At 43.3% G+C, this 20,661-nt stretch overlaps 1 protein-coding gene across 2 annotated transcripts in view; it reads right to left on the reverse strand.

Annotated features, from left to right (window-relative positions):
* Window positions 1-20,661, reverse strand: part of pico (ras-associated and pleckstrin homology domains-containing protein pico) — a 735,402-nt gene that overhangs the window by 495,857 nt on the left and 218,884 nt on the right. For both annotated transcript variants that reach the window (XM_080270857.1, XM_080270854.1), the window contains exon 2: window positions 13,868-14,009. In XM_080270857.1, the coding sequence (XP_080126983.1) occupies window positions 13,868-14,009 (142 nt within the window). The remainder of the gene's footprint in view (window positions 1-13,867; window positions 14,010-20,661) is intronic.

A 20,661-nucleotide genomic window follows, 5' to 3' on the forward strand; every position in this document is an offset into this window, starting at 1 on the left:
AAGGGTGAGGGCTATCAAGGGTGAGGGCTATTAAGGGTGAGGGCTATTAAGGGTGAGGGCTATCAAGGGTGAGGTGTACTAAGGGTGAGGGCTAAGGGTGAGGGCTATTAAGGGTGAGGGCTATCAAGGGTGAGGTGTACTAAGGGTGAGGGCTAAGGGTGAGGGCTATTAAGGGTGAGGGCTAGTAAAGGCAGGGTCAGCAAAGGCCATTACAGGATGAGGCGACCCGTCATTGTGGCACTTCTGGCTCTGTTATTAAGGGGGGAGGGGAGGTGTGTGTGTGTGTGTGTGTGTGTGTGTGTGTGTGTGTGTGTGTGTGTGTGTGTGTGTGTGTGTGTGTGTGTGTGTGTGTGTGTGTGTGTGTGTGTGTGTGTGTGTGTGTGTGTGTGTGTGTGTGTGTGTGTGTGTGTGTGTGTGTGTGTGTGTGTGTGAGAGAGAGAGAGAGAGAGAGAGAGAGAGAGAGAGAATACAAAGGAACACAATACAGTACAATATACAAGCTTTCCCTGTCGAGGCCACTTATTATGAGAAGCAACGATTATTACACCCTCTTCTGCATGATGATGATGATGATGATGATGATGATAATGATGATGATGATACTGTGTTCATCGTGAGGATAGGGACAGCACTTTCGGCTCGATCAATATACTCTCAATTTATACAAGACATTATGACAACTATATTATAAATTCAATAAACAGCACATCAGAAAGTTATTTCACTGCACACCAACCTACCCTAACTTTACCATTTCTTCCCCACATCATCTAACCTAGTCTAGTCAAATCTACCCCTCTCCACACCAACCTAACCTGAACTCACCTCACTTCACCTCAGCTAGCCTAATCTAACCTCACCTCACCTAACCTAACCAAATCTCACCCACTCCACACCAATCCACACCACTCCACTCCCACCAACCAATCCATCCAGCTTAACTCGGAAGAAAAAAGTGCGAAGGATCACTACGCAGTACAGGAAAAAAAAGTTATGGAAATCTACAGGACAGGAGGAATAGATAAAACATTCTAAGCTAGAGTAGATAGAAGGGAGGGAGGGAGAGATATTGTGGTGAGAGACAAGATGAAAGATAGATATGGGAAGATGGGAGAGATACGATGAGGGAAGGGAGGGAGGGGAGACAGAGGGAGAGAAGGATTGAAAGGAAAGGAGATGAGAGAGAGAGAGAAAGAGAGAGAGAGAGAGAGAGAGAAGGGAGAGGGTGTCGTGGTCACAAATAGACATGGAGCAGAAAAAGGGAGTTAAAAATAGGAGAGGCGAGAGAGAGGAGAGGGAGGAAAAAAAAAAAAGGAGAGAGAGAGAGAAAAAAAAAACAGGGAGGGAGAGAAGATGTGAGGGAGGACGAGGGAGGAGGCAATGAGTTTAATTAAGAAGGTCAGAGAGAGAGAGAGAGAGAGAGAGTTTAGTTATTAGACTATTCGGACAGCTGTTATCCTGCAAGCATCCACCTCACAAACAGTGGGGCTCGAACCCACTCCAGAGCGTCCCCCGAACCGAAGGCCAGTGCAAAACCGACCAAGCCACCGATTCGCCCTCCTTTCCACCTCCCCTAACGCCACCCTCAAGACATAAGGAGAGGGTTGGAGGTGTAGAGTGTAGGGTGTAGGGGGGGTCCGAACATGGTTAAGTCCACGCACAGTCCTTGAGTCACGTACAGCAACACTCACACGTTCGTTGAGTCCAGAGCCACCATTTATATATGTCCTTAAGATGAAGTTCTATATATGAATGATTTTTTTTTTTACTTCTGTCTTAAGTAGAACAGCCATTAAAAACTTCTAAATAAAACTATAGTGAACATTAAACTGAAAAAGGAACGATCATCATCAGCATCATATTTTTTTTCACACAAGTATAGGGTGAGGTGCGGTTTCTCTCTCTCTCTCTCTCTCTCTCTCTCTCTCTCTCTCTCTTAATCAAGGCAACATCAAATTGGTACCAGTTCATAGAAGGGTCACTTAATTAAATCCATCCTTAAGAGCTAGGACCAATGAGGACAAACAGAGGGAACTTAACTCTACGGAGGAAGGGAAACTGGAAGGGAAACTGGAACGGAAGCTGGAAGGGAAACTGGAAGGGAAATTCAGTGTTTTAAAGCTCTCAGTGGATTTGCTATTGAAAAAAGTGCAAGTTTCTCGTACCAGTTTCCCATATAATCTTGTAGTAAACATAGGAGACATTTCTTTCTTTCCTCACATCACTGTGGAGGAAAGGAACAGTTGCCAGAATGCTATGTCAGGAGTTTGAATACTAATACAGGAAAAAAAAGATGCAGCAAAAAGTAAATAAATACATAAATAAAGAAATAAATAAATGTTAAGTGTCGGGTTAATCAGGAAAAATGACCGCCGGTGGAAGCATGTCAGTCATCTGCAAGCGATATTACTTGAAACATCCCTCCCAAGTCTAAATTTCATAGCCACACACACACACACACACACACACACACACACACACACACACACACACACACACACACACACACACACACACACGCAAAAGAAACTACTGATAAGTGTAACATGGAGAAACTGAAATCCATCAGAAACTTCGGTGTTTTTCTAAGACTGTAAAAACTGAGACTTCATTATCACTACTACTTCCTATTATTCCTAGTTTTTATATTAGGATATTTTCAGCCAGCAAGCTCTTATTTAACTCCCTCAAAGCCGGAACAACCCCAGTATTCTCTTTCAGCAGACCCCAGACGATTTTATTCAGCAGAGTCACAGCAGAAGTATTATTATCACCACATTTAAAGAAGGCGTATTAATATCACCACCAATAACCCCCTCATGGCCAGGACAACTCTAGTACTTTAATCCAACTGATCCCAAGCAGTTATATTTAAAAAAAAAAAAAAGGAGCTACAAAACATGGGACTAAAATTTTTCCGTATATATCGCCGATAGACTTGGAGGGTGAGGGAAAGAACTGACATTTTTTTAATTTCATTTTCTCTTCTTCTTTTCTCTTTTACTTACGCTAAAGAGGCGCAATTCTCTATGACCGTCATCCATTAACCCATTTGCTTCCAGGGTTTATGTGTGAGGGACTGTGCTGGAAGGGTACTAGGCGTACTGCCCTCCGCCTATCAGCTCATTGTCGCAAGCTCATAGGTCCCTACCCCGGGGCTCCCTTCTTTACTTACTTCCGAAAATGCCCAGTTCCGTCCTATACTGAGAACACTGCCGTAAATGGGTTACACTGCCATGGATGACTTATTTGTTTTGCTTTGGCTAATGCGAAACAATATTACCTGCCACTTGAAGAACTACTGTATGATGGATAGGGTCTGAGTGGGCTGTGCACCCCTCTCTCTCTCTCTCTCTCTCTCTCTCTCTCTCACACACACACACACACACACACACACACACACACACACACACACACACACACACACACACACACACACACACACACAGGCACACACACACACACACAGGCACACACACACTCTCTCTCTCTCTCTCGTCATGAGTCACTCTCGAAGATCAGACAGCCCTCCCTCACCTCCCTCCTCCCCCCTTTTCTCTCTCTCTCCCTTCCAAGGCTCCTTTCCCCTCTGGTTCATTTAGACTCTTCCCCTTTCCCCTCTTTCTCTCTTTCCCTTGTCTTCTCTCATTCCCTCTTTATTTTTGATCCTCTCTCTTCTATTTTCTTCTTTCATTTTCTAGTTTGCTCTGTTCCGTCCGCTCTCATACTGTAATTCTCTCTCTCTCTCTCTCTCTCTCTCTCTCTCTCTCGTCGCCACAACCTCCCCTTCTCCCTTTCAAGACAGCTTTATTTCCTTTCCCTCTCTTCCCTCACGCTCACTTCCCCTTCAGTCTTTCCTCTCCTTTGCTCCTCTCTCTCTTCGTTCCCTCTCCCTTCCTTCCTCCTTCTCTCGTGACCTCTCTTCCCCTTCGCTTTTACCTTCCTTCCCTCCTCTTTTTCCTCTGTTTCCTCTTCCTTTACTCTCCTCTCCTCCCTTCTCTCCTCATTTACTTTCGCTTCCTCTTTCTTCCCGCTCTCTTCCTCCTTTCTCATTCTTTTTTTTTCCTTTCCTATCTCCTTCCCTGTCCTTCCCTCCCTCCCTTCTTCCCTTCATATATCCCTTCCTCTCCTCCTTTCCCTTGCTTTTCTTCCCTTCCATCTCTTACTTCACCTTCCCTTTCCCTTTCTTGTGTTTACCTCCCTTCTTCCTTCCCCTTCTTTCCCCTACCTTCCCTCCTGACCCCCTGCTGTCCCCTTCCGTTCCCTTTTCCTCACCTATCATCCTCTCTCTCTCTCTCTCTGACTCTCTCTCACACACACACACACACACACACACACACAATCCTACAAAAACAGAGCCCCGAAAAGCCAGTAGGCCTGTTGCTGTTTGCTGTCAGTTTGAACTCCTTTGTACTCCTCTCCTGATCCCTCTACCCTTCTTCCTTCCATTCCTACCTCCCCCACAGCCTACATATTCCTCTCCTCCCCTACCTCCCTTCCATCCTTTTCCTTCCTCCCCTTCCCTCCCTCCCACATCCTACCTTCAACACATCCCTCTTCCTATCCCTTCTAGCATCCTTCTTACCTCCCCTCCCTCTTTCATTCTCCCTCCCTCACCACCCCTTTCCACAGAATCCCCTTCCTATTCCCTTCCTATTACCTTTCTACCTCCTTTTCCTTCCTTTCCTTCTTTTCCTCTCTCCCTTCCCCACACCTTTGCTCCCTTTTATCATTCCGTCTTTCCTCTTTCTCCCTGTTTCCTTCCCCTACTCAATTCCCTCCCCTTCTTCCTTCCTTACGCATCCTCCTTCCGTCATCCCCTCCCCTCAACTCCCTTTCCCCCTCTTTCCTCACTCTCTCCACACGTCCTCCTCCCCTTACCGCACCCCCTTCTCCCCTCAGATTAACGAGGCGTGACCTGCCGACCTCTCGCCTCCCCCTCTTTCCCTTCTCCCTCCCCCACTCACTCTCTCCCCTCACTCTTCACCCCCATCCTCTCTTCTCCCCTCCTTTTCTCCCTCCTCACTTGTATTATTTCTTCTTCATTCAATTTCTTCCGCTCCTTTCTCCTCCATTATCCTCTTTCTCTTCTCTCTTCTCTACCGCAATTACTCTCCTCCCCCCCTCTTCACCCCCACTTCTCTCTTCTCTACCGCAATTACTCTCTTCCCCCCCTCTTCACCTCCACTTACATCACTCTCGTCCGCCTCTTCTCTATATTCCTGTTTTTTCTCTTCTCAAATTTCCTCATAAATCTTCTCAGCTGTGTCATCACTCTCTTCTCCAATCACCACCTTCATCATCTCTCTGCTTAAATCACTCATCTTCTCTCTCTCACATTCTATTCTTCATCTCTTCTCCTCTCTTTTCTTTACTCACACTCTTCCTCTCTACTCCTCTCCTTGATACCTCAGCGACTCTTTTCCTACTCTCCTCTCTTCTATCCAATCACACTCTTCCTCTTTGCTACTCTCTTCTCCTACTAACCTCTTCCTCTCCTGCCCTCTCATCTTCTCTCAGTCACTCTTTTGCTCTCCTTTTCTTCTCAAATTACCATCTCCTCTTCTTCTCCTCTTTTTCAATCACTCTTCTTCTCCTCTTCCTACACAGGCCATTACTCTCCTTTCCTCTCTTTAAATTAACCTTTTCTTAATATATTCTTTTCTCCAATCCCGCTTCCTCCCCCCCCCCTCTCTCTCTCTCTCTCTCTCTCCCTCCTTATCATCGCTTCCAATTTTTCGGTCAACTTTCTTCTGTTTTCTTCTTTTCATTCTCACAATTTTCATCATCTTTCTCCTTTGAATTTTCCATTCATATTTTTTATTTTTTTGTCTCTGTCATTCTCTCTCTCTCTCTCTCTTGAATATTTCCATTTATATTTTTTTATTTTTTTGTCTGTCTGTCTTACTGTCATTCTCTCTCTCTCTCTCTCTCTCTCTCTCTCTCTCTCTCTCTCTCTCTCTCTCTCTCTCTCTCCTATCTGCATTATTTATTCTCTTTATTGATTCATTAATTCTATTGTTATGGCCTTTCCCTCTCAGACCACTCTCTCTCTCTCTCTCTCTCTCTCACCATTACTCACTTCCTCAACCCTCAACAGTACTCAATCTTCATCTCAATATAAAGAGGCTGAAGAGAGGGGAGGGGAGGGGAGGGGAGGGGAGGGGAGGGGAGGGGAGGGAGGGGAGGGGAGGTGAGGGGAAGGGAGGAGGGAGGGGAGGGGAGGGGAGGGGAGGGGAGGGGAGGGGAGGGGAGGGGAGAGAAGTGAAGAGAGGAAAGGAGAGGAAAGGGGAAAGAGGAGGAGAGGAAAAGAGAGGAAGAGGGGATGGAGTTCCGGAGATAAGGGAGAGGGATTTGTGTTGAGAAGGGTTGTGTGGGGAAGATGAACGCTGGGTGAGGAGAGAAGAGGAAAGAGAGGAAAGGAAAGGAGAGGAGAGGAAAGGAGAGGAGAGGAAAGAAGAGGAGGAGGAGAAGGAAATGAAGACAAAAAGATACATGAAAAACTACAAAGAAAAAGACGACGAAAATCAAATATATAAGTTTCCATAAATCATTCACTCTTTCAATAGATATCGCCTTTTTTCTCTTGTATTCGTGCGACCTACAGACGATTTTATTCAGCTCAGGGGAGGGAGACATGTAGCTGTGAAGGGGGTTACTGGGGACGGTTTTCTATGGCCTGAACTTCATTAGGTCTATCCACAGCTGAGGGAAATCGTCTGGAGGCAGCAAGAATGAAATATAAATGTCATATAAATGGCTAAAAGAGGAAACGACAAAATTAAGCGGCAGAAAACGATAAAAACTGAAAAAAAAGAGAAATAATATTAAAATGAAACGCGACAAAAATACAAATACACAAAAAACGAAACAGAATATCAGAGGAAAAAATAAAAATAACCCCTTCAGCCCCAGGACGTCTTACATTCAATTCTTGTTAATCTCCAGACGATTTTATTCAGCTCATGAGAGGCTTTCTGTGCTGGAGGGGTTAGATACGGCCTTCATAAACCCCCTGAGAAGTTAAGTCTCTCTCTACAGCTGTATGAAATGGTCTAGTATGAGCAAAAAAAAAAAGAAAAAAATGTGACACCCTGATGGATTATTGGCGAAAAAAATATGAAAAAATAAAAAAAAAAATGAAAAAGTTGAATAATATGAAAAAGTGGAATATGAAAAGTGAAAAAGTGAAAAAAGTGAAAAAAAATATGAAAAAAGTGAAAAAATATGAAGTGAAAAAATGACAAAATTGGAGAAATATGAAAAACTGGAAAAATACGAAAAAAGTGGAAAAATATTGGAAGGCGTGTTATTTCATCACTCAGTGTTCTATATTCAGGAGACTTCAGAAGGACCAATTTTGCCTGGCTGCCTCGCAATCGTGTCGTAAATCTTCGCTCAGAGAGAGAAAGAAACTACAGGAAGGCACCTACTTCTCTCTCTCTCTCTCTCTCTCTCTCTCTCTCGTAAAATATTCACACTTCTCCGGTCGCATTTCTCCTTCATTTATAATTTTTCCTCTCCGCACTTCCTCCCAGCTCGGTCTCCTTTGTTTTGCTCTCTCTCTCTCTCTCTCTCTCTCTCTCTCTCTTAGGTAATAATATTATACCTCGTTCAAAGCCATCATCTTTTATTTTTCACGCCTATCATTTCTTTTATTTTCATCTGTCAGTCTGTCTGTCTCTCATGCAAACCCTCAGAGTACCAGCAGTAAACAAACACCCCATAAATGGTGATAGGGAAGAGGGGGCCAGCCACATCCTCTCTCTCTCTCTCTCTGCTATCTTTATTTGCTCTCTTTAATTAATGGATCATCAGGCAATTAGAGTTTTATTATTTTTCCGCGATGATCTTTGTCTCTTTCTGTTGTTATTATATTCTCTCTCTCTCTCTCTCTCTCTCTCCTCTGCTATCTTTATTTGCTCTCTTTAATTAATGGATCATCAGGTAATTAGAGTTTTATTATTTTTCCGCGATGATCTTTGTCTCTTTCTGTTGTTATTATATTCTCTCTCTCTCTCTCTCTCTCTCTCTCTCTCTCTCTCTCTCTCTCTCTCTCTCTCCTCTGCTATCTTTATTTGCTCTCTTTAATTAATGGATCATCAGGCAATTAGAGTTTTATTATTTTTCCGCGATGATCTTTGTCTCTTTCTGTTATTATATTCTCTTTCTCTCTCTCTCTCTCTCTCTCTCTCTCTCTCTCTCTCTCTCTCTCTCTCTCTCTCTCTCTCAACTTCCCCTAACAGTCGTCTACCTGACATGACATTTCTTCTCCCTCCCCCTATCAATCTCTCCCCTCTCCCCCTTCTCTCCCCTCTTCTATCGTAGGCCAAAATTCATTCCTTATTTCCCCTCACCATATTTATAGCTTCCCCCATTTCTCCTCTCCCCCCCTCTACCGAAATACCCAAATATCCTCCCCATATCCCCTCCCCTCTTCTTCCTTTCATCTCCCTTATCCCTCTACAACATATTTCCTTCTCTCTCTCTCTCTCTCTCTCTCTCTACTGAAAATCAACTTCCTTCTCTCCTTCCTTTCACCTTCTTTTCCTTCCTTCACCTGTTTCCCTTTTCCCTTTCTTCCCTTTGCTTTTATTTTTTTTTCTTCTCCCCATACCAATTTCCCCATTTTATTTTTTCCTCCTTTTTTTCCCTCCCCTTTCCGCCTTCTTTTCTTCCTCTCATCTTCTCTTCCCTTCCACATCCCTCCCCTCTCCCTCTCCTCTCCTCATACGACCTTTCTCCCCCTCTCTCTCTCCTCCCCTTATTCTTTCCTCCCTTCCCCTCCACCCCTTAAATGGCCACCAATTTCCTCCACTTTTTCCACTCTCTCTCTCTCTTTGCCTCCTTCCTTCCCCTCCAGTTGCCTTAGCGTTTCCACCTTCCCTCCATCATCTCCCTCCCTTTCCCCTCAATCTTTTGCTACTTCTCTTTCCCCTCCCCTCCCCACCTCTCCCCTCCCCTCCCCTCCTTTTTTTCAATCTCTTTTTCTCCTTCGGTCTCAGTTTCCTCCTTTCTTTACCCCACTTTTTTCTTTTTTTCTTTCTTTCTCTCTTTCATCTTATCTTCCCTGCCTACATACCAGCCACTAACTCGTCCTCCTCCTCTTCTTTTTCTTCTTCCTCCCCCTCCACTTCCTCCTCTTCTTTGCCTTCTTCCTCCTCTTCCCCCTCTTCTTTTTCTTCCTTCTCTGTCATAGGCCCTTCTTCCTTCTCCTCCCCTACAGGCCTCTCCTCTTCCTCTCTCCTCCCCTCCCTCCCTCTCCCTCCACAATAATCACCCACCAATCGTTCTTCCCTCCATATTTCCCTCCCCCATTTCCAGATTCCTATTGATCGCATTTCCTATATCCTCTCCCTCCTCCCCCTCTCCTCTCCCCTCCAAGTTTCTCTCATCCCCTCCTTTATCCCTCCTGCCTTCTTCTGCCCCTCTCCCTTCCTCCTTTCCTCTCCTCTTCCCTTCCTCCTCTACTCTCTTCTTCCTCTCCAAGCCCCCCTTCTCTCCCCTCTACTCCTCTCTCTCTTTTCTTCCTCTTCCCTCCCAGCCATGTGTCTTCCACCCCACATTCCTCCCCTCTCCCCTCTCCTCAGGCTTATTCCCCTCACTCTCTCCTCTCTCTTCCTTCCTGGCCTCTTCTCTCCCCTCCTCCTCTTCCTCCTCTCCCTCCCATTTATGCCACTCTACTCTCCCTCCTTCCCTCCCCTCTCCATTCTAGATCTCCCTCTCCCTCTCCTTTTCCTCTCATTCCCCTTCTGGTCTCTCTCCCTCTCCCTCCCTCCTCCCAAACTTCTCTCCCTCCAGGTTTTTCTTCCCTCCCTTCCTCCTCCTCCTCTCTCCCTTTCTTCTCACTTCCTCCAGTCCCTCCCTCCCTCTCTGTGGATATTACTGAATGGGAAATTCTTAACTCTATAAAGAAAGGGAAGTCAACTGCCCCAGGGGAGGATGGCATAACATATGATATTCTAAATGCACTTACTAAAGTTAGAGGCAACTTACTGCTCAAGCTTTTTAACCTGAGCTACCGAACTGGCCGTCTAGCTCAACAGTGGAAAAAAGCCATTATTGTGCCCATCCCAAAACCTGGTGAGCAGAACACTTATAGACCTATATCACTCACTTCCTGCATCTGCAAAATGCTAGAAAGAATAGTACTTAACAGAATGCTGTACAAAATTGGTGATAAATTCCATCCTAATCTCAATGGGTTTCTGAAGGGCAGGAATACCACAACCTGTATTATGTCATACTTAGCAAATACCACAGCAAAATTCTCAGTATTCCTGGACCTTAAAAGTGCATTTGATAAAGCTAATAGGCATATTATCCTATATGAACTAGTCAAGATGGATGTTAAGGGAAAACTATTAGCATGGGCGAAAGATTATCTAACCAACAGGGAGGCATATGTTTACTTTCAGGGTGGGAAATCTGCCTGTAGGACCCTGGAATTAGGTACTCCCCAAGGAGGTGTACTAAGTCCAACCCTCTTTAATATAGTAATGAATGTTATTGCCATGATAAAACTGCCAAAAGGGGTAACAACCTTAGTATATGCTGATGATGTGCTCATTCAAGCAAGCACACACAGGCAAATGCAAAATGCATTAAACATCGTAGTAGGAGTATGTAATAGTCTGGGCTTTGTCATATCCACTCAGAAAACCAAAGCCATGTATTCTGGTATTTCACCACAAGAAAGTATCATAATGCAAGGGAGGCCATTGGAGTATGTTAGGACACATAAATACCTGGGAGTACATGTAGGTGGAAACCGTGGTAAAGAAAAAGAACTCCAGACACTGTTAACTACTTGCAAGTCTAGATTACGAGCCCTCAAAGCAATGGCCTGGGGAGGACTTGGTGCTTCTGTTGCAGTTCTTCGAACAATGTACATAGCATATATAAGGTCCCTCATTGACTATGCTGCCCCGGTGCTCGCCTGCATGGGTAAACATAGGCTCACCAAGCTTGAGACCATACAGAATGAAGCACTGCGTATCATTCTCGGCTGCCCACGTACTGCTAAGGTTGCCAATATGAGACTTGAACTTGGTTTGCCCTCTATAGTAGATCGGGTATTCGAAATTAATACCATTATAGGAATCAAAGCACTCAGAGACGAGAGAGAGATAAAACCAAAGATGGAATTAATTAATCATTTAGGCCTTGAAGAAATCAGAGGTAATAACTGGGCATCACTAACAGCCAGAGACATAATAGCCAATGATGTCGTGGACTACATCCAGACTGACGTTTCCTTGGGTGAGCTTACTCCACCCTGGGAAGAAACAGACATAGACTGCAAAATACTAAGCCTACCCTATCGGAAAGCAGACATGCCAACATGTGTACTAAGATCTCTTTTCTCAGAACTAAGCAATTCTTTGACACAAAACGATGAGACTGACTTAATTTACTGTGACGGATCTCTGGACAGAGAAACTGGAGAAGCTGGAGCAGCCATGACGGTGGTACGAGGTGGACAGTTCTGTCAAGAATGCGACACCAAAGTTAAGCTCCATGACTGGGCCTCCTCGACACAAGCTGAGCTTGTGGCTATCAAGCTGGGGCTAAGGCACATTAGAAGGACGGGAAGCAATGCAGTTATTTTTTCAGACAGTTTATCAGCCCTACAAGCCCTTAAGAATAACTGCTCAACTTATCAAGATCTTGTATACGATATTAGGAATTATGTCAGTCAGATAATCAGAAGAGGTATCTCTGTACAGTTCGTTTGGGTACCTTCACATATTGGGGTGCCGGGGAATGAAAGGGCTGACCAACTAGCAAAGGAGGCCTCTAAAAAGACTCAAACAGACTGCGATCTTGGACTCTCCCTTCGTCAGCTTAGATCAAGAATTAAAAACAGACAAAAAAGCATAATGATATCAAAACGACAGAATGAATATCACACAAGCAGGTCAATATATTACTATAACAATGTTGGCCTAAGAACATCCTACACATATGGAAAGGCAGGCACAAGTAGGTGGCAGGAAGTTGTTCATGCCAGAGTGAGGTTAGGATACGACCACCCTTGGCAGCACGGGGCAGCAGTTAATGAACACAGAAGAAGGTGTAAGGTATGTGGTACTGCGGGTGGGCATACACCACATCATTACATTCTAGAGTGTCCGAATCTTGTGAACTTCAGGAACCCCAACCTGAGTACAATTGTGGACCAGGCTACTTATTTTCTGGAGAATGGTATTGTTAAAGAAATACTAAGAAAACATAAAGGTTTCGCCTCCCCAATGTAACTATGTGGAAAGACTCGTGTATATGCATGAGTATGTGTGTATTTGTACATATATGAGTATGTGTGTGTCTACATATATGTGTGCATAAGTTTCTACAGATACATGTATGCTTGTGTATGTGTATGTATATGCGTGTGCATGTCCTGGTATATACTATTAGCCTACTATTATTCAGCCAACTGGGTATTACATTTATAATTTGGCCTATTATAAGATTACAGTATTTATGCACTTACTTCATCACCAATAATGTAAGGTACTGAGATAAGTTTGGCAACTGCAATAACCTTAAGTTTCCACACTGTACAATGTGTATCAGCTATGCTAGTATGTATCCCACTACCAGGATCCAATATTATGTATATAACATTATCTTGTAACTTATGTACGTCATGGCAGGTGTACATCACTAGGTGGTGTTCTCCTTTTGAATAACTGTAGCATTTTATAACGCTGCGTCCCTCACAGGATGAGGGAGGGTGTCCAATAAACTAGCCCTCTTAAAAGAGGGCACAAATCACAAATCACAAATCCCTCTCTACCAATTTCTCAACCTCCCTTCTCCTTTTCCTCTCTTCTCCCTCCACGTCTCCCTCTCCCTTCCATCTCCCCCTTCTCATCCTCTATGACTCTCCTCCCCTCCCATCTCCCTTTCCTCTCACCTCTCTCTCCAAGTCCCTCCCTTTCCCTCCCCCTCCATCTCTCCCTCTCCCCCCTCCCTTACCCCCCAGCGCTGTTTACCGAGGGGTCTTCATGGGATTAGTCACTTCTTTCCTTTTCTTTCTTTGCTTATCACTTTCACTACCAGGATCCTATTTTCATTTATCTATTTATCTATCTATCTATCTATCTATACACTCATCTGTCTGTAAATCTATCTACATCTCTCAATATCTATCAGTCAATAAATCTATCTATGCACGGTTCTCTTTTTACATCTACAGTATATATGCACACCGACTCTTTGTATGTCTATTATGTATGTATTTACCTCCATTTCCGCCCATCCATCTATCAATCTGTCAATCTATGTATGTATGTATGTGTGTGTGTACGTATATATCTATATATGTACAGAATGCGTATGTATGTATGTGTGTATATATCTGATCCCGGCTGTCGAAATGAAGTCAGATGCTTTGCCCTTCGCTATAAAAATTTCAGTCTTTCAACTTCCCATCCAAAACACATCTGAATAAAAAAACAAAAAAAAAAAACCACCGCTAATACCACAACACCAGACCTGCTTGAGAGCCTTTAAAACACCTCACTGCGGTATTAGTGCCTAAGTGGTAACATGTGAGAGCGGGTGTGGGGCCAAAATACTGGTGTGTGTGTGTGTGTGTGTGTGTGTGTGTGTGTGTGTGTGTGTGTGTGTGTGTGTGTGTGTGTGTGTGTGAGGGAAAGGCCTAGTTAATCTATGCCTATTACCTCATAATTTTCCCATGAGGTCATCAGTAACTGCATCTCTTTACTGACTGAAAATCAAAAAATAAATAAAATAAATAAATAAAAAATAAATAAATGAACAATGTCGTACTTGCAGGAATAATAATAATAATAATAATAATAATAATAATAATAATAAAACAGTGCCAGTGCCTCACCATCTGCAACTGGTCCAGCTCCCCGATCCAGGTGTCAAGGAGTGCCTGGGCGTTGTCTAGGGCCTCGAGGGGTGCCATTACCTCCTCACCCTCGCTGTCCACGTCAGCCTCATTCCCGTACACCTCTACACCACCGCACGACCTGCACGGGAGAGGAAAGCACGTGAGAAGGGGGAATACAGGCAATTATATTTAGCTTAGGGGAGGTAGGACAACGTGAGAAGGTTAATTTTTCTGAAGGACGATCTTTTGTAGTAAATGAATTAAAGGCGTTTGTTCCTTACCCCTTTACTATGAAACGTCTCCCTCTAATTATAACAAAAGCATCGGAAGGTGGCAGGAATATCCATCGAACTGTTTGTACCTATATCCATCAATTTATCTATCTATACAGAAATAACATACTTTATGGTATGAAGAGGCACGTGAAGAGAGCGTACGGGGGGAACACACGGACTGAGAAGGGCACGTACGATACTGCTAGGATACGTGAGAATGACAGCACGTGACCAACTTTGAGAGTCTGCATGTCACTCTACGGTATATCCTGCACGTGCCCAGGCATGACCGGCTTAAACTCTGCGTGCAGCTCAGGTCACTACCCCGGGGATCCAAACTAATGACTCGAGACTGCAACCACTCCAACCAGCCTCAATTTAGCAACGAGATTACTACCGTTCCAGCGAGTTTGGATATTAATGTTCTGCTCAGGATTCTTTCATGAGCTGCTGAACAAAGGCTTCTGGCCCAAAATTTACAATCAGTGGCAAAGGACATGAGTTAAGGGCTTGGGAAGCGGCAAAACTACAAGAATATTACCTGAGAAGTTCATCTGAGGAAAGTCAACTGAAAATAGCACACATTTCAGTCTCTCGTATTTCAACTCCTTCCCTACGATAACTTCTCTTTTATTTCATTCGTACTACTTAATGATGAATATACTTAGCTACTTTACGGATTTGTAGTGAAAAGGTTAATAAAGGCCACGACTAAGGCCTCCAATAAAGGAAGTTTATATTGTGATCAGAGAGAGAGAGAGAGAGAGAGAGAGAGAGAGAGTGTAAACATCAAGACTAATAACATATCACTGACCTTAAGATAAATTCCACGTACACTACAATAAAGCACGTGAGGCTAGGAAAAAATACAAAGCCTGATCGGAGCACGTGATGTGGGTGAAGGCACGTGCAAACACCACACATTCATAATCCCTCAAATTTTACGCCAGATTTATCGTATATCCTTGACTAACCACAACAGGCACCATTGTGTGAGCTTCCAAACACACACACACACACACACACACACACACACACACACACACACACACACACACAAACACACACACACACACACACACACACACACACACACACAAACACACACACACACACACACACACTCACAAATACATGTTGAGATAAGACACACACAAAGACAGGCCAGTACAAATAAACACACCCACCCACCCACACACACACAAACGACTAAACACAAGCGCTCCCGAAAGAACAACAAACATGGATAGTGTGGGTGTTTTTCGAGTCATTACAACCCAAACTACATCCCCCCCCCTCTCTCTCTCATGGTCTGTGTCTGTGTAACTCTACCTGTGTGTAATTCCTTCCGTCCTTCCTTTTCCCCAAATATTTTCCTTCTTTCTTCCTTCCTAGCTTTCTTCCACTCATCCTTGCTTCCTACTCTCCCCTCTTCCTTCCGCTCTCTCCTTACATCCATCCTTGCTTCCTCCTCTCCCCTCTTCCTTCCTTTTCTCTCTTCTCTCCCCTTCCTCACTTCACCTCGCCTCTCCTCCATCCCCTCACATGTCACCCCCTCACTGGTGTCTCAAACTCTCTCCTTTTGTCCTTTTGTCTGTTAATTGCGTTGCGGGCGAAGGACAGTGAGCGGTTTCTGTGTTTTGCAATGATTGTGTCTTTAACCCCTTCAGCCCCATGACGTACTTCTATTGTATTCTACGTGCCTCTTTACGATGTTATTCAGCTTGGCAAGGACTTGGTGGATTGCAGTAATTAGAGGCAGCCTTCATTATCTCATTTAATTGAAGCGGCCTTGCCATGTTGATAAAGAATCGTCCGAAAGTAGTAGTAGTAGTAGTAGTAGTAGTAGTGGTGGTGGTGGTGGTGGTGGTGGTGGTAGCAGTAGTAGTAGTAGTAGTAGTAGTAGTAGTAATAGTAGTAGTAGAAGTAATGGTAGTAGTAGTAGTAGTAGTAGTAACTCCAGGGAGGGAACCGAGAGACGCCTGTATAACCTGGGCAGCTCCTCCACCTGGTCATATCGGAGCCACCACACGAAGTAGTTCCTCTCCAGCACCATACAAGGATAAAATACAAATATACACCATCGTATTCCAGGGGTTAAGCTCCCGTGTTCATGATGATTTGTAGAAGAGTCTAAAGGAAAGCGAACAGTAAAAAATTTAGTGATTCTTATGAGTCTGTTTGCTATGGAGCTGAAAATGACTCGTGGATGACACTCTTCAAAACGAAGGATAAAACAGATGAATTAATACAAAATGCACTTTACCCCCGACCACAAAACCTTCCAGCTCAAACCGGTAGGAAAATGTGAGAATGATTTCCATAAAGTAGCGAGAAAATGACAAGGAGATTTTAGAGAAAGAAAAAAATTTACATCACAGACACGTGGGTGCATCAGTTGGGATTTTGAAAAGATGAATGATTAATAGATACAGAAAACTTATCAAAGACGAATTATGACTGCCACCCCCTGGGATGATACAGAGGCTAAGTCAAATTTTGTAGCGTTAACATGCCCATCTGGATATTTAGGGTGAAATATTTGTTCAGGCAATATCTGACAGACAACTTGGTGCTCTGCTTAAAACTTGGTAAAGTAGTTTGTTTCTTATATTTACACTCTCTAGGCTGAAACACTTCCTTGATCCAACTGGTAACGTCTCCCCAAAATCTTCCAGTTCTTTCATATATTGCTCTTAGAACTTAAATTATGACTGTTCAGCTGTGAAAAATATCAAATGGTATCCTCTTATAACATTCTTGGATTATATACCCTTTTTAATCGACGTCCTGATAGATTTTGTTCTGATAATGGTCTGTATTTCGTTCATTCTTTATTCTCAATATTTTAATGATCTTCCTCAGTCTCTTCTCCGTCTTCCATTTCTATTTTTAATTTTGTGATCAAAACAGAACCTTGAATTCCCAGATAAAGGCACAGGGACATGAAGAATATGAGCACATTATTCTTCGGACGAATTCATATACTGCTGATGAAACTGAACTAAAAATAAACTCTCTCTCGCTCTCTCTCTCTTTCTCTCCACAGTAATGGATTGGGTTCAGGTCACTGACTGTGGTAGCATGTCCGTCTTTAATAAAATTCTCGAGTAGCATATTTTTCACGGAATAAGTCACACGTCATGTCTTACAATTGATGTGACGCACTTTGCAACATATTATTATCGTGATACACTTTCCAATATCAACATCAGCCACATGACGACATTTTTTTACACTGATAATCTGGTTACATTAAGATGGCACTATACATCAGGTCAATTATACAGCCAAGATTATTTTATTCACGCTAGCGGAGAACCTTGATAATGACGGGATTGGAAACATCTTTAATCCATTCACTATAACGATAACTTAATACGATACCTTGTTTTAGCTACCGCCGGGAAACATAAATCTATTAGCCTATGAGACACCCTTTGTAGTAGATTATTTCATTCATCAATCACTGAATCTACATAAACATTTGATTAAAATTTCCTTCAACTCATCTCTGTTGTCAGGCTTAGTATCCTCAGCAGACTTGGTTATTATACAGGAACAGCCTTCATCAATGTCATTAATACGAAATAGCTAAGAACAGAACTGGTCCCAACAATGAACCTTGGGGTATGACACTAGCGACAGTTACCCAGATGATATGCCATTTATCAAAACAATATTATTAGTACCTAGTTTGCCGCATGGGGTTACTTGGGGAGACAGACTGACAAATGAGGAAGTGAAGGAGCACTGTGATGTGGCTTTGGATGTGAAGGAAAGCTTATGGAGAAATACACTGAGGCGGCTTGGTCACGTGGAGAGGATGCAGAGTGAGAGACTAACAAGGAGAGTGTATGTGAGTGAGGTGGAAGGGGGGAGAAGGAGGCGGAGACCGAGGATGAGGACAGGGCGACATGGAGGCGATATGTTTGTGACCACCCCTTATGGGATTATGGCGTCTGGCTATATGCAGATAGATAAGTCGCCACATAAGTACATAAACCAACTATGACACGCAGTTTAATTTCTCTTGTGGCCTTACACGGGGAACAACAACACTCGTGAATAATACGTTCAGAATCCATAATAATTTTAGTCAAATTGTGTAAGTGTTTTCTACAGTATATCACATCTGTACCACACAACTTATATATTACTGTCAGATTCAGTGCACAGTAATTACCTGCTTGTTACTACTCATTATCTTTTATATATATATATATATATATATATATATATATATATATATATATATATATATATATATATATATATATATATATATAAAAGTGCTGTATCCGCTGAATTCTTATCATATGGTACATGTCACCTTGTAAATATCTGGAAACTTCTCAAATCCAATGACATTATTTGTATCTTATTCTTAACACCTCCAGACGATTTCATTCGACTTAGGCTGTTTCGTTGAAGGCTGGTGTGATGGTATTAGCAGGGCTGGTGTGGTGGCATTAGCAGAGCTGGTGTTAAGGCGTCGATGAGTCTTGTGGAAGATTGTGATGTCTGTATTAAAGAACATCAAAGGATTACACTGTTACCCGTACTCCAGCCTGGGATCGAAGTGCCGTCCTTTCAACAGCAAATCAGTTCTCTAACCACTACCCATACTATCCCTTCACCTCTCACCATCACTGGGATAACAGGGCACTCATGGGAGACGAGGTGGTCAAGTGATAAGCAAACTGAGCTGCAAACTGAAAAGACATAAAACACACACACACACACACACACACACACACACACACACACACACACTCCCGCTCACACCATCACACTACTTTAAGGAGACTAGCAAGCATGGATTCAGCATGGACCGTAATTAGTCCTATCAGCGCTGAAGTGGTGGCATGTGAAGGTGTACAAGTAGAAAAGCTGGGCCTCTGGGAACGGTCTACCAATTCAATGTCTAGAATCACACATAAAATAAATAAATAAATATCTTGCTTTAGTATCAATTTAGTCTTCTCAAAGGGAACAACAGTGCCAGTGTCCACTCCTCCTTACAGCAGATAACACCATACGCGTTTTTATGTTGTCACCCAGACGTCAGACAAAATGGTTCACTGTGTTATTGTTCTGGTTGTGCTATTGTTCCCTCTCCTCCCCCCGGGTGTAGTGAACTATGGTGGGGCAGAGGCAGTAGGAGGGTCACTGTTTTGCCCCTCAACTATCCTTTCTTTCCATCATTACTTATTAGTCTTATTTTTCTTCCCATACAACGAAGTCTCTCTCTCTCTCTCTCTCTCTCTCTCTCTCGTAATTATTTATATATCACATATTTCTGGTGGGAAGGAATCTTTGTCTTAAGATCCTGGATTCATAGCCCTACAGCACTTTTTATTTATATATTTATTATTTTTCGATACGCAGGGGCGCCCACCAGTATGTTATGCCATCTTTCGCTGACCCTACAATGAATAAAAAGTCAAACGCTTTCTTGCAATCTAGGAAACATTTAGTACGCTGGGTGGTAGCCATACAATCAACCAGACACTTGGTGGTCTACTGGGCTAAGGCGCTCCAAATGTACGCGGCCCCTGAGGACTAAATATGAAAGGGTAACTGAGGCTCACTGCCCATATAAATCTACTCAGGGAAGAGCCACTGGTCACCCTATCCTTAAATATGTAGACTGAATTGGCTGGCCCTGGTCCTCTACTCAGCTGCTGAAGCAATAAGCGATGAAACAATATACAAACGAAATTGTTCACATTATATTTCTTCCAAACGCGCTACGCATCTTATTCGCGGTGATTATTTGTCTGTCTGTCTGTCTCTGTTTGTATTATATGTAGGTATATGTGTACGCATGTATGTATGTATGCGGTATATGTATGGATGGATACATTTATTTATTTATTTTGTCCCAAACATATTACTGCGTGGAGTAGGACGACGCTTTGACATTAACCCATCTTTGTACAGGTCACCGCGCCAGTAACTCTGAGAGGAGAGTAAGATCAGGAATTCCCTTATCAGATACAGGGATTTATTGCCTGGCAGTTGTGTTCTGGATTCTCTTGACATACTGGTAGGATTGGGTAGCATTTATTCAATTATCAGACTGGGCTATAATTACTTTGTTACTGTGACACGTTTTAAACATTATTCTTGAGATCACCGGACTGAAAGGGTCTGGCCACATACTGATATAATGACTAATATTTTTTGCGAAGTCTCTCTCTCTCTCTCTCTCTATTCGTGAAAGTATGATTATTTACGTATATCTATTAATTCATCTATCGATCGATCTGTATCTCCCTGTCTATCTCTCCGTACCCCTAATATCTGGTCATCTCTCAACATGCCTTCCTCATCAGTCCACCTGTCCACATTTTCCCTCCCATACATCTATCACTATCCTCTCTCTATCTTTCTCTCTCTCTCTCTCTCTCTCTCTCTCTCTCTCTCTCTCTCTCTCTCTCTCTCTCTCTCTCTCTCATTGTGTAACCAAACCCCCACTGCCAACACCAGTGCAAGCAACAGGCCGAGCCA

This window comes from Coenobita brevimanus, chromosome 43 (genome assembly GCF_032717465.1).
Source record: "Coenobita brevimanus isolate Jiangsu-jjx chromosome 43, ASM3271746v2, whole genome shotgun sequence".
In the NCBI taxonomy this organism is placed as follows: Eukaryota; Metazoa; Arthropoda; class Malacostraca; order Decapoda; family Coenobitidae; genus Coenobita; species Coenobita brevimanus.